Source organism: Heliangelus exortis, chromosome 8 (genome assembly GCF_036169615.1).
Source record: "Heliangelus exortis chromosome 8, bHelExo1.hap1, whole genome shotgun sequence".
Taxonomy (NCBI): Eukaryota; Metazoa; Chordata; class Aves; order Apodiformes; family Trochilidae; genus Heliangelus; species Heliangelus exortis.
The window spans coordinates 27750973-27765387 of NC_092429.1; the positions used below are offsets into that span (position 1 = coordinate 27750973).

The 14415-nt window shown below is 41.0% G+C and overlaps 1 protein-coding gene across 5 annotated transcripts in view; it reads left to right on the forward strand.

Moving 5' to 3' along the window:
- MTA1 (metastasis associated 1) overlaps nt 1-14415 on the forward strand; it is a 76575-nt gene that overhangs the window by 26321 nt on the left and 35839 nt on the right. For 3 of the 5 annotated variants that reach the window (XR_011727232.1, XM_071751301.1, XM_071751303.1), the window contains exons 4-10: nt 629-755; nt 931-994; nt 6713-6830; nt 8431-8533; nt 10244-10343; nt 11794-11982; nt 13071-13145. Coding sequence is in view for 4 of the 5 variants with exons in the window: in XM_071751301.1 (XP_071607402.1) it covers nt 629-755; nt 931-994; nt 6713-6830; nt 8431-8533; nt 10244-10343; nt 11794-11982; nt 13071-13145 (776 nt within the window). In the remaining variant the exon portion in view is untranslated. Of the gene's footprint in view, nt 1-628; nt 756-930; nt 995-6712; nt 6831-8427; nt 8534-10243; nt 10344-11793; nt 11983-13070; nt 13146-14415 lie in introns of all 5 variants that reach the window. The other 2 variants (XM_071751300.1, XM_071751302.1) reach the window with 1 other exon arrangement.

The window sequence follows — 14415 nt, forward strand, 5'->3', positions numbered from 1 at the left end:
AAAGGCATCAGTCCTGCCAAGAGTTGAATGTGTGTGATGTGGTTACAAGGGTGGCCTTAGACACTTGTTAAATTCCAGTCAACCTTGTGACTGTGATTTATTGGCCATGGTTACGGTGAAGAGAAAAAAATTAATCCAACAACTTGCCCTTTTTAGTGGACATTTGCTGCAGAAGCTGTTGGAAGTCAGCATGGGACAATCTGTTATATCCCAGAAAGAAGAGGAGGGGTCTGTGGCAGCTGATGCCTGATGAAAGGGAAAGATTTCATTTTTACTGCCTCCAGTGAGGCTGATGGTGAGAGCAGTGATGGTCTCCAAGAGAGCTGGTCTGGTGGTGGCAGATTTGGGTGACTTTCAACTTTCAGTGGCCAAGTGTGACCTGAGGGTACCTGGAATGCTTTGAACCTAGTGGCAAATACATAACAATTCTTCCCATGCATTATTTAGTGGATCCATGCTAATTATCTAACTGTTCAGTTTTCTGAAGTGTGAGGATTCAGACGGAGTTGGATTTCACCTAAATTTATGTGTATCATTTAGCAAGGGTTTTGGAACAGCTCATTCTGATTGGCTCCAAATCAGTACTTGCACTTTTCTTGATCATCAGTTTTTGTGTCTTCATAACTAGGAGAGATGGAAGAAGAGATGGAAAACCCAGAGATGGTTGATTTACCAGAGAAGCAGAAGCATCAGCTACGCCATCGTGAGTTGTTTCTCTCCCGCCAGTTGGAATCTCTGCCAGCCACACACATTAGGTAATGACTCATTTCTTTCAGTCCTTTTTATTCCAAAAAAACCCAAATTAATGTTATTATCACTGAAGTATTTTTCAATGTAAGGATAAATGCTGTGTACAACTTCAGCAATACCGTCTTGTGAATCACGAGAATTTGAAATGATTTTTCATAAAACCTATTTCTCTTTTTTTAGAGGCAAATGCAGCGTTACTCTGTTAAATGAGACAGAATCCCTTAAATCATATCTGGAACGGGAGGTATGAACCCATTTTGTGAATTGTCAAGCTTGAACACTTTATTCTGGCACAATTCAGGGTTGGTGGCATTTCACAACTTTTCCAAAAAAGAAAGTGGTTCTCTCTTGCTACACTTACTGTATGGGCACTGACAGGGGGAAGCTTTAGGCTTCATTCTGATATAAAACTTTGTGAATCTGGACACCAGAGCTGCTGGTTACACCCTTGTAACAGCAAGCTGCCTCTCCTGTGAAGAGAGCCCTCCTTGCTTATCAACCTGGCAGCCTGAAAGTTCAAACCTGGAGGCTCATGCCCCAGACAAGACAGAGGTAGAGATGGAGTAAATGTGAAGAAGAGAGCAAGCTCTATATTTGCTTTATTCTGAAATTTTACAGATTTATGATACTGGGTTTTAAGCTTGATCTCAGTTCAGATTTCTGAGGAGCTTAGTTCCCTGTGTTTTTGAGTTCATTGTTTAAAATATTTACCTGTAGTCATCAACCACAGGCACAGATCCTTGAAAAACTATTTCTCTGTTAACTTCTGAGTCCTGCAGAAATTTACCTTTCCTGGCTCTTTAAGGTTACCTTAAACAGAATGCTTGAAACAGCACTCTTGTGCTGTTAATCACTCCTCAGAATATAAATCTTGAGGTTTACTTTTCAGGTATTTTGGGAATTTTAAAATGGCAATTATATTTGAATGTCTTTAATTGTGGCTAGACCTCTGGCTGCCAGCTGGGTTAGACAGTCTTGGAATTTGACAATCTGGGAACCTTACTTTGGGAGATTAGCAAACAATTTCAGTGTATTATTTGAAGACATCTGCAAGCATTACATTTGCATCTGAAAACTTTAAAATGTTATACAAGAGAGGGAATCTTGTAATTAAAAGCAGTAGGCTCACAGTCATCACCAGCCTTTAAGAAACAAGAAGAAAACAGATCACTTGTTGCAAGGAGCATTCTGTAGTCTCTTATCGTTGGACTTTCTTTTTAACTGTTGTTTTTTTTGTTGTTTTCTTTAATCTTTTAGCTTTCTTTAGTGTTTATTTAAGCATAAGATTAATTTTAATCCGATACTCTCGTTTAAGAGAATTTTAAACAAAGCACAAGGATTAAATAGTTGCATTTCTCTTTGGAATGTGAAAGCAAAAACATGTTGAGGCTGCTCAGGGCTGCCAAATGGCAGTGCATCAAACAAGGGATTTTGTATTCAGCAAGGCTTGTTACCAGCTAACAGCCTAGGATATGCCAGTCTGAAAGCAGAAGTTAATCAAACATAAATCAATTTAGATTTCCTAGTACCCAGCTTCTAAGAAGTGTTTGTTCTCCATTGCTCCCAACACATTTTTTTATTCTCACCCATGTTATGGGTGGGTACATTGAGTCAGGAGGGAATTGGCTTTTTCTAATCATGCAATAGCTCATTTGCAGATGTAGGAACAGAAAGACATTTCTCTTTTGCCTCCATTTGAACGCTCAAAATGGAAGAGGAGTGATGCAGGTTTATTTTTAAAACTAAGCAAGCACTTAGAGATTTCACAAAATGAGAGAGTTCCCTGAATGTGTCCTGTCACTTTGCATAGTATTTTGCTGTGGTGTGAACTGACTTGGACAGATGGTAAAGAAATTAAAAGCTCAGGAACACAAATGTTCTTGGGTGGAAGGTAGAGAGATCAAGAAAAGAAGGTAGTTGTAGCCTGATGATTTGGTAGTACTGGATGCTACTCTTTTTAACAGTTCCTTCTCTGTTTTTTTTTTTTTTTAATTTCTTTTTTTCCCCCTGCCCCTGTTCTTAATCCATTCTTTGCTTTCAAAATGTTTTGAGATTTATGGGTTTTTTTACTTCTGTCAATAAAGCCCAAGCAGTTCTAGGGAATCTGTCATTTGTTCTCTTGTATGTTATGGCCTCTAAAAGTGCAGGTTTTCAGCCCAAGACTTGTCTGCCTTGAAAGTGAGTTAAACATGCAGAGAGAATTTTTTAAGGAGATGGTAAGCATAGCAAAATTATTTTTGTTTTACCTGTTTTCTTCCTTCTATCCTTTTTCATCTTCCCTGGGAAGATTGCTCCATTACAATCAGAGAGCAGCCTGAAGGGGGGATAAGTGGTGACTTTTTTTACTGTACCTCACAAGATTGGGTCTGTGCTGGAAGTAAGGAATTAGGATGAAAAAAGAAGGGGGAAAAAAACCCCAAACAGCTGGCAAACCTCAGTTTTCCATAGATAGTGAATTTTCAGGGAGATCATGAGGAGGGCATAGCCAGTTGTGGCAAAACCATTAGATTTCCTTATTTTGCAGGAAACTATTTTATATATATATTTTACTGTTCTTCTAGGGTTTCCCCAGAAGCCTCTGTGAATTTTGCCTGCTGGGCAAATATCTGACATTTCAGTACCATTTAGTTCCCCCCCTACAAGTAAAATCTATGTAGTTAAAGAATATTCCACCCCACTTCACCCAAACTGTCTTCATGAAAGCAAACTGATGAACTAACCACTTTTTCTGTACTGTACTTCCACTTGGAGCCTGTTTCCTTTTTTCCAGTTCTTCAGCAGTTTCTTGGTGGTTTTGGTTGTTGGCTGGAGGTAGAGGTAGCTCAGGGGCTTGGGTAGGGAAGCTTTGGGCATGTGTCTGTGTAACACTTCAGAGGAGTAGAAAGTCATGGCTTAATTTTAACTCTTAGCAGGTTATTGTAATTCTCCTGAACATGTTGGGGGGTTTCCTGGGACCTGAAATTAGAAAACCCTTCTTTTAATTCTCTGCTTCAAACTCAGCATCCACAGCTTCAATGGATAAAATGAGCATGGGGGATTTTCAAGAGCCATGTTTTGGTGTGAACATCACTTTCCTTGTTAAGGCCTTCTGAAAAACCATTCTTTTCATGTAGTGGCCATCAAGAGTTCACATGCAATTTAAAGTATTAAAGATCTGCTGTGTTCCATAATTGAAGTTCCCACTTACACTAAACTGACATTTATTAATGTTTTCAGAAATCTCACTTTACTTTGTCTGAACTGAATTTCATGCTTCTGTGAACGAAGATGGTAGGGGAATTGCATTACCCCTGAGGATTACAGTCTGGTTTGTATTCACACTTCAGCCCCTAAACTTCCATTTTCTCTCTGCTGAGAGGCTCTAGCTGGGGAGAAGAGACCAGAAGCTTTTAATTCTTTTATTAAACCTTCTTGATCTGAGACAGAAGTGGACACCACACAAAAAGCCTGAGCCAAGCAGAGAAGGATGAGTTTATTTTTTAGAGAACCTTCATAGCAGTAATCTGTAAAGAGAAGGAGCAGGGCATCTAACACTGAAATATGGAAGGAAACCCCCACTGAATTCCCCTCCCTGGCCAACACAGACTGTTTTAACCAATCTGTGGAATTTTCTTTCCTTGGGGCCCACACTGTTTGCTTTGCATATTTGCTGGGCAATGTGCCTGCAGAGCACTAATGTTGCCCTGTGTATACTTTGTGCCACAGTTTGGGTATTTGGGAGCTGGAACAAAGAAACCACTATTTCTAACATGGGAGCTTGCAAGACAAAACCTTTCCCTCTGTTTAATTTATGCAAAATACATTCTCAAAATATTGTAATACCTTTGTGTGTCTGTGTGTCAGGGAGCAAGAGACCCAGGTTTCTTTACACAGCTATAATATAAATTAGTTTTCATCTACTCTGAAGCTTCTTTCTGTCAGCTGGGGGATGTTGTTTGACCCTGGTGCTGGTGGGAGTAGGAATCAGCTCTGTCAGAAACATCACTCATTTAGGATGCTGCCAGATCTCCCCCCCAGCTCCAGACCCAAGCACAGGCAGCACTTCCAGTTGCCTTTTCTGGGTATTTTGCCACAGCATTTTGCCAAGTGTTCTCTGTGACTTTTATTCTTTTATCATGACATAACATGAGATTGTTCTTACACTTGGAGTTCAGGCTTTCCCAGTGGGGAAATGGCATGTCTTCTGCTGGAGATCAGTAAGAGTTATTGTTTTGCCTCTTTTGCTGTGCCTTATAGGTAATACCTTTTTGTGCAGTAGCATTTTTTGGGTAGAAAAGCAGGTTTGGCTAGCTTGTTTGGCTATTTGCTGGCTTTTTTCCTCCCTTCTGTAAATACTGATCTGTCCCTGAAAAAAAAAAAAAAAAAAAAAAAAGCTCTTTTTTATTAAAGTTTGAGCAGAAAATACAGAATTACTGTGTTTAACACTCCTAAGTTCTGTTATTGGATGCTGGATGCATTTTACTTGTAAAGAAAACACAGGAGACCTTACCCCTATGGCATCAGTCTTGGATTACTATGTGTTATGTGCAGGGCTGGGGAACAGATGTAGGATGTACCTTTGAAGCCTTAATCCCCAGCATTTTTGCCATGTTACTGGAGAAACTCAAGTGATTCTTCCTTTTTTGAGCTTTGTATGACAGATTGAGGGACTCTTTTTTCCTTTGCAAACTCTTCCTGAAGATGAACAGGGCTTGAAACTGATGCTGGTTTTGTCCTAATTTTTGTTGCATGCTGTTGACACATACAAATATAGGGAAAGGGAAAATGAGGTGAGCATGAAATGAGATGTATTTAAGCAGGGTGCCTGCTATCAGCACAGAAATATGGAGAAAAGGAGACAGAAACCAGAGATGGCACAGCCTGTGTTTCTGTTCAGGAACATTTCTCTTTCCTGGGTGGTGGTGGTGGTGGTTGTGGATGGGGGTTACAAAGGGGCTGTGATTATTCAGGACCAGATCTCTCTTCCTACCCCATACCCCACACTATGCCTTGAAGGAGAATACCTGCTCTGTGATGTGTGCAGAAAAGTTCACTTACTTTCACAGTTTCACTTCTAAAGAGTTAAAATTGTGGCTGTTTTCTTTCTCCACCCTGGCAGGACGTTCTTATTCTGATGTGAGTTCTTGCTTTAATTTTACATGCCCAGTTAGCAGAAGCCAAGCAGCTTTTCTTAGGGTTTTTCTCATTTACTTGAACAAAAGCAACAAACTAATTTATTGCCACCTGCAGCTACTCACTGCCACTGCTAAATCTGCTGCCCCTCTCCTGATAACAAGCAGAGAGAAACATGGGGAGGCAAACAAAAAGCTGATCCCAGTGCATCCCAAGCCCATCCTGGTCTGTACCAACAAGAATTTAGTGGGCAGGTGAAGGGCAGAGATTCTTCCCTTCTACTCATCACTTGCAAGACCATTCCTGGAGTGTTATGTCCAGTTTGAGCCCCTCAATAAGAGCCATGGACATACTGGAGTCCAGCAGAGACCACAGAGGTTGTCTGGGGCTTTGTGTCTCTATGGAGCATTTTGTGGTAGAACTGTAACACTCTGAAGTCACACTTGAGTTTGTACTAATATTTCTGTTTGGGTAAGTCCCTAGCATCTAGTTACTAGTTTTTTGGTATATAGGGAGGTGCAATTTAATGGTCTGAAACAGCTGATGCTACCAAAAATTATCTCCTTGCCCTCCTGAGCCCTGCTTGTGCAAGACAGACTTTGTTCTCTTCAGCTTCAAAGAGTGTATGTTAAGGGAATGGCCACTTTTGAGGAGAGCTGTTGCACTTGCAGTATAGAGGAGGTGGCATTAATATAGGGTTAAAAAATGGTATTGTTTGTTCATCCACTTTAAAAAAATCTATTTGTAGGTAGTAAACCAAAATTTAAAATACAAAAGATGCTAGTATGTACACAAGGCTGGGAGTAAAAGCTAATAACACTTTACTTTTTTGCTCTTGTTTCATTTTTAGGATTTCTTCTTTTATTCACTAGTATATGATCCTCAACAAAAGACCCTACTTGCTGATAAAGGAGAGATTCGAGTTGGAAACAGATACCAGGCAGACATAACAGACTTACTAAAAGAGGGTAATTTCCATAACTTATTTAAATTGCCAAGAGGCCATGTTGCATGTGGCCACTTTTATGTGCCTGGCTTGCATGAGGTGTGGAAGGTGGAGGTTTCCAGTGCCAGGTCATGTGTGCAAGGCTGGCTTGAGGTGTTGGTGACTGAACACAATTAGTTATGTCTCAAACCAGGCTTTAAGTGGGCATTTGTCCAAATTGTAAAAGTTCAAACAAATTGAAATAATTGGCTGTCTCAAAGCTTGCAACCTTTTTATTAACCAATTTCAGAATTTCCATGGGAAACACAAACTTCCATTGCATCTGGGAAGCCTTTTGTGTTTTCAATCAAGCCCCACTTCCCTAGAAGTGCCCCTCCCAAATTATTGCCAATTAAATGCTGTTTCTCCTCATCAACTTGCCCATTATTGCTGGGTGCCTTTTCCTTGGAGCCCTCTCTCCATCTGCTCTGTTGGCTGCCAGCCTGGACTTCTCACCTGCAGAACAGGCAGGAGGAAGGATTTGCTATTCCTGAACATGTTGGGAGACCTCAGCCTGGCCCCTCTCTGTCATGGATGGAGCAGCAGGATCACAAGGACCCTGGCCCAAGGAAAAGGGAGTAGTTGTTAGGCACTAATTGTTAGTAGCTACCAAATAAAACTAACTTTAGATTTGTCTTTGCACTTATCCCACAGATCCAAAAGTGGGTGAAAAAACTGGGAGGGCTGGGAGTGCTGCCATCCAGTTTCTTTTTTCTGAGACCTGTGTAATGCACAGGGAATTGTTGGTGTGCTCCATGGTGTCACCCATGTGGGAAGGACCTTCCCCAAAGTGCATGGGGAGGGATGTGGAAGCAATGAGGTGCTTCTGTCTTTGCTTAGGGGCTTTGCTGGTGCTGTTAGCCTTATGTTGGAACAAATTGGTTAGGATTCCTGTTCCATTTCTCTGTGAAACTGGTATTTATTCAGCAGCTGGGCAAGTCTCCTAAGTGAGGATGAACTAATTTGAAAGGCATTCTCTTCCTTCAGAAGGCCAGTGTGGGGCTTCAGAGAAGGATAATCTCCAGATGTTTTAAAGGGAGCAGAAAAAAGGGGAAAAAAAAAAAAAAAAAAAAAAAAAGAAAAAGGTCTGAGTATCTCCTGTATTTTTCCAAGGTGTTTTGGTCTGTGTAGAGTCATGAAAATAGAAGGAAGAGAGTCTGGTGCCATGATTTCCCCCTTAGAAAGCAGCTGACAAAGCTGAAGCAGCTACTTTTTGCCTGCTCAGAGCAGCTGGGAGTGTGCCTGTTTTCCTGGAACTGCTGCAAGATAAAGGAGAAGAAGGAGGAGGGGCTGAGGAGAGGCTGTCCAGTTGGGAGAAGGATGTGCTGTTTCCATTATGTGTATCCCTTAAAACCAGCTCTTCAAAATCTGATTGCCTGATTCTGATGAGCTGTGTTGCTGTCTCTGTGAAGCTGAAATTGTCACAGATGAGTGAATGGGTGAATGCAATTTTCACAGTGGCCTGTTTGGCAGAGTGGCTGAGGTGGATTAGCAATTGAATTCTGGTGAGATTAAAAAAATTTAGAAAGTAATTTTATTTTAAAACAGCTATGCCAAACGTTTCTCATTTGTTTTTCAAGCAGGTGAGGATGATGGAAGAGATCAGTCAAAACTTGAAACAAAAGTCTGGGAAGCCTTTAACCCACTAGTAGACAAGCAGATTGATCAGTTCCTGGTGGTAGCACGGTAAGAACATTTTACCTCTCCTTCAAACAAGTAAATGATAAATCTGCCAAGCACATTTTATGTTCTTTTTGCTTAGTATTGTGAACGTCAGTTTTGGTTGCTTGATTCACTTGCTGCAGTTTGAAATGATGGATATTTTACATGCCTTCCTAAGAACTGCATGGCTTTAGGAACACTTACTCAAATTTACAACTTCATTAATCACTTTCATAACAGAAAAGCAAATGGCAGGTAATAATTGGAGTGTAATTGGTCAGGTTTTTCAAATACATTGGCCAGAACGCAGATGTCTTAGTGAAGTAAATTCTTGACAGTTCATTAGTCTGTCCATTTTCTCCCTTTTTCAAATCCAGTAACATTTTAACATCCATTGATAGCTTGCTAAGACATCTGATAAAGTGTTTTTCATGGAGCATGGATGCTCTATTGCCTGGATTCCAGTAGGGTAGGCACAATGAAGTAAGACCCTGCAAATCTGTACAGATGGTGAAAATGGGTGCTTTTATTTAACCCCAAAGCAATCTTTATGATCAACTCTTTTTTTTAAAATGTTCTTGAACTTTTTCACTGGTATTCTGGCTGTTCACTGCTGCCCCACTGGGTTTGCTGATACAGCCCCTTGAAGGTGTGTGCTGTAATGAGATTCACTGGAAAGATCAGTATAAAAATCACTTCTGTCTGGCATCAGCAGGGAGATCCAGTTTATTATTAGATGCCACACACACAGGAGGATCAGTTCAGCTAAAGCTGGGGATGGGGGAGTTGGGAGGCTGGGAAGAGGTGGAAGTGTGAATTGCCACGGAAACCTGGCTGGGGGAGGCTGCTTTGAATTTTGGCCAAAATTGGCTATTTGATGACAACCAATGCTTTAGCATTTATCTTTCCTGCATGATTTGGCACTAGAGTTTGGGTTTTTTGTGTGCTCAACTCGTTTAGGGAAATGAGCCGAGCAGAAGGGAAAAAAAACCCACACTTATTTCTGTTGTAGTTTCCCAGAGGAGTTCAGCTCCAGTTCACTGTGCAGGAGGCATTTCACCCATGTGGTTTAGCAAGTAGCAAGGGGAGTGGGTGTCACTAGAACTGCTGCTCCTGTTTGAAGGTTTCTCCAAGTAGTTTTTTGAGAGATCAAATGAGGAGTTTGGGGATGGTGGGCTCACCAGGAAGCATGGCTGACATTGGGAAGTATTTGAGAAGTGCTATATTCTTATACAGGGTAATATATTTATATTGTAATATAAAATGGTTTCTGATTTTCCTGAAGCTTAGAAGAAATGTTTGCATTACTTCATTTTTTTTCTGTCTGTTTTTGTGATCTCTCTCTGTGTGGACAGTGCAGTGCTTCTCTTGTCAATGTGGAAGGGATTTTTGCCATTCATAAAGCATGCTTGTAATTGGCTGCTGTTAAACTTTAATTCTTGAGAGAGAGGGGGAAAGAGAGCAGTTCAGAACTCCCTGTTAGTGATCCTGGAGTCTTTCACTCTTCCCCTTCCTATTCCTAAGCCTTTTTGGTCATACAAACTTAAGTAGAGTAAAACATTCTTAATAACAAACCACATCTGAAGAAAACAGTCTCTGGCTCAGCAATAGTGCCTAACCATGTCAGATGCTTACTGAGAAACAGGAGTCTGCTGATCTCAAAAGTGTTGGGTGGGTGCTTATATTGATGCTTGTTTTGCATGCAAAGTTAATGCTCTGCTGAATTTCTTACAGGTCTGTTGGTACCTTTGCCCGAGCCCTGGATTGCAGCAGTTCTGTCAGACAGCCAAGTTTGCACATGAGTGCTGCAGCAGCCTCCAGGGACATCACACTGGTAAGATTGTAAAGAGGGCCTTTAAGATTTGGAGAGCTGCAAAATAATTCACCTCAGCAGTGACAGTTGGCAAAGAGAGAGTGGCAGATGGATTGTAATTGTGGCCTGCTGTGAAGCAGATCATGTCTTTGTAAAGGAGCCCTTTATTTACATGTGAAGTAACATTTTTTGTGCCTCCCATGGTCCATCATGGATAATTCTATCATAATAAAACAAAACAAGAAACCAACACCAACAAAACAAGCAAACAAACAAAACCCCAAACAAAATAAGTATTTTGACAGTATGCTTCACAGCCCATCTTTTGCATGGGCTTAGGAACTGTCTTGCAAAGAATGCAAATTATTATCTGCCTGCCTGCAGTGTTACAAAGCCAGAATGCCACTCCTCATCACTTCCCCAACACTGGCACCCTTGGGTAAGATTGTTTGGGATTAAAGCCTTGTGGTCAGATAAGAAATTTCTGTTGTTCCAGTTCTTCTCTTTGACAAGCTTCCTTTTAGAGTACACAAGGAGTGGTGGCATTGTTAATATTTTATAATAAGAAATGATTCTGAGTAGATAGAGGAAAGGTAAAACTTGAACTTCTATGCTAGAAAAAGTTTAATGAGAATTTTTTAAAAAATGTATGATGTCTCCAGGGAACTGTTATTGAAGCCTCATCTCATAACTGCAATAATGTGAAATCATATTTAGAACAAATTCTGGGATAAACCACTGTAGATTAATCATGCACGTGTACAAAATTGGTATGATGAAGGGCAAGTAACACCCTGACTAAACCAACAGAAACCAGGAAATAAAGCCAAGCTTACATCTGATACCAGTTTCTCCCTTGCAGTGTGCTGTAGACAAGTTGCAGACAGTTGTAGCTCAGCTTTCTGAGGTATAATTGCTTCTGGAAGTAATTATTTTTTCCTACTCAGCTATGATATGTGACTCCACTTGAATTTTTTTTGGTATTTGTGGCCTTTGGAGGGGGAGTGTATCCTTGTGTTGCTCTTAAATATTTTTCTTAAGCAATTCCTGTGGATTATTTGACAAAGAAAGTGCATGGCTAAATTTCCTAGAAATGCTCTCAGACCTCTAGCATCATGCCCCACGTGTGGATGGCACCTAACAGTGCTGCTCAGTCCTGGAGTGAGTAGGGCTCTGTCCTATTTTCATGAAGCAGTGCTACTATGGTGCTAGTGGTGAGTAGCTGAAGTAGGAATTATTATTATATAAGGAGTTGTATTCCAAAAACCTCACTGTTATTAGTGAGTATTCAACTTGTATGCTCACAGTTACAGTGAGTCTGATGTTGGAACAACTTTTTACTGATTTTGTGTTAGAATGCAGCACCTTCAAAGCTTAATGCAGAATTTTTGTGATTGCTGTTTCACTGTTAAGCCCTTTTCCCTTTAGATGCTTGTCCTAACATTTGTCTTTCTCTTTTGCAATCATGTAGTTCCATGCTATGGACACTTTGCACAAAAATGTCTATGACATTTCCAAGGCAATCTCTGCACTTGTGCCACAAGGTGGGCCAGTCCTGTGCAGAGATGAAATGGAGGAGTGGTCTGCTTCAGAGGCAAACCTCTTTGAGGAAGCACTAGAAAAATATGGAAAAGATTTCACTGACATTCAGCAAGATTTTGTAAGTATGTAAAATAGGGGCCCAGATGGTGACCAGTTCCAACCAGTGGCAGAGCTGGTTTATGATTTGTCTAAACTGTTTAAGTTTTCTTAGTGTTGAGAGATTGAACTGCAGCACATGTCTGGCTGTACACTGGGGAAGGGCAGGCCTCATGCTGATGACAGCCTGTTGGGTGTTAGCATTTCAAATCACAGATGATGGCTTTTCATTTTAGAGATGTTATTTTAAAATAAACTGCTCCACTGTAGCTGAGAGAGGATTTAGGAAAGTGTTGTGACAGCCTCACTGCTGTGGATAAATTTGTGTTAGGAGTAGTAGTACTGGGCTCTCTGAAACATGAAAATTTAGTCATTTTTCCAGTGCTATTTCATGAAGGGCCCTCTGAAAGTTTTAAAAAGGAAACCTTGTGCATCCAAGGTAAGAGAACCATAGTTTGGCCAGAGCTTCACCCAGGTGCTCAGCCTGCAGATGGGCTGGAGCACTGTGAGGAAAGCCAGGTTTCACTCTGTCACTTTTGGAGTCCTCTGGAGAAAACCAAGTAGTTTCAGTGTAGCTTGTCCCATCTTTTAGACAGGGAGATTTAGAAGCAGCACAACACTGTGGTCCTGCTGAAATCCTTCTCAGGCAGCAGAGCTGAGATGGCACAATTCTGTTAATAGTTTTTTTTGGTTTGTTTTTGTTTTTTTTTTCATTAATGGGACAGCTCCATAGAAGCTCAGCACACCAGAACTGGTTTGAACATAGTTTTGAACTGTGCTGGCATAGCTGTGGCTCTTGCTGCTCAGACAGAGAGAGTGAGAGTGAGCCCTTTCACATCTCTTTCCTGGTTTACTGTGGAGCCAATGCAGCTTGAAGGTTTCCCTCTAACCTGCTCTACTTCTATACTTAAAAGCACTATTTTTTGAAAAGGACATTTAATTCAGCATGGTTCCTATGTGCATTTGATGCTGTTGGGAGGTTCAGGCAATGACTGACTTTTTTTGTTGGCAGACTGCTATAAACTGTCCTGTCAAAGGGATCCTGTGAATTTCAGTGAGGCTGTTTGCCAGCTCCGTGCAATGACTGCTGCTTTTCCTTTATGTCCCTAGCTCCCATGGAAGTCCTTAACAAGCATAATAGAATATTACTATATGTGGAAAACTACAGACAGATACGTTCAGCAGGTAAGAGTCAGAATCATCTCTTTCCTTCCAACAGAATCTGGTTCTCTTGCCTTTGAAACCAAGGACTCTTGTTTTATTCTCTCTCTTGGGATTCAGCTTGGGATTCAGGTGAATTCTGTAACATTCTGGAGCAGGGAACAAGCTCTCTTCACTGAACTTGTCAGCCAGGCTGTAGATAGAAACCTGTGGCATTGGTATTTGTGCTTTACTTTTGTGTTTGCTGCTGCTTTACTGTCTTGGAGCAACACTTAATCTCTACCTGTGACAGAGTTTGAGGTCAGCATTAACTTCTATTTTGACTGTTTCTGGAGGGTGGGCAGTTGCTATATAACAAGCACCCGTGCTGATTCATAGAATCATAGAATCCTAGAATCCTAGGGGTTGGAAGGGACCTGGAAAGATCATCTAGTCCAACCCCCCCTGCCAGAGCAGGGCCCCCTAGAGTACATCCCCTAGGAACGTGTCCAGGTGGGGTTTGAATGTCTCCAGTGAAGGAGACTCCACAACCCCCCTGGGCAGCCTGTTCCAGGGCTCTGTCACCCTTACAGTAAAAAAATTTTTTCTGATATTCAACTTGAACCTCCTATGCTCCAATTTACACCCATTACCCCTTGTCCTATCACTGGTCACCACTGAGAAAAGCCTAACTCCATCTCCCTGACACTCACCCCTTACATATTTGAAAACATTGATGAGGTCACCCCTCAGTCTCCTTTTCTCCAAACTAAAGAGACCCAGCTCCCTCAGCCTTTCCTCATAAGGGAGATGTTCCACTCCCTTAATCATCTCAGTAGCTCTGCGCTGGACTCTTTCAAGCACTTCCCTGTCCTTCTTGAACTGAGGGGCCCAGAACTGGACACAATGATGTACAGAGGCTTCCCCACATAAGTGCTGTGAGTTAAGTGTTTGTCTGGGAAGTGTTAATGGGTCAAATTCCCAGACTTGTTATACTTGAGAATCAACTTTGACTGGTGATTACAATAATATTTATCTCTTAACTTGTTTAAATATGAAAGCTGTTTGGTCCCTTAAGTGAAGAAAGCACAATGCAAGCAGCATGCAAAATTTTGCAGACTTATCAGTTTCTGAAAACTACTTATAATATGGGAAAATTAATTAAAAGAAGGGGGAGATATACAATGGATGTTTCATGATGATTATCAGTATTATGTTTAGGCATCTATTTAAAATATTAAAAAATGTAGAGTTATAAAAATATCTTGCCTTTACTTGCTTCATTGGAAGTTCATCCTGGGATAAAGTCTAGATG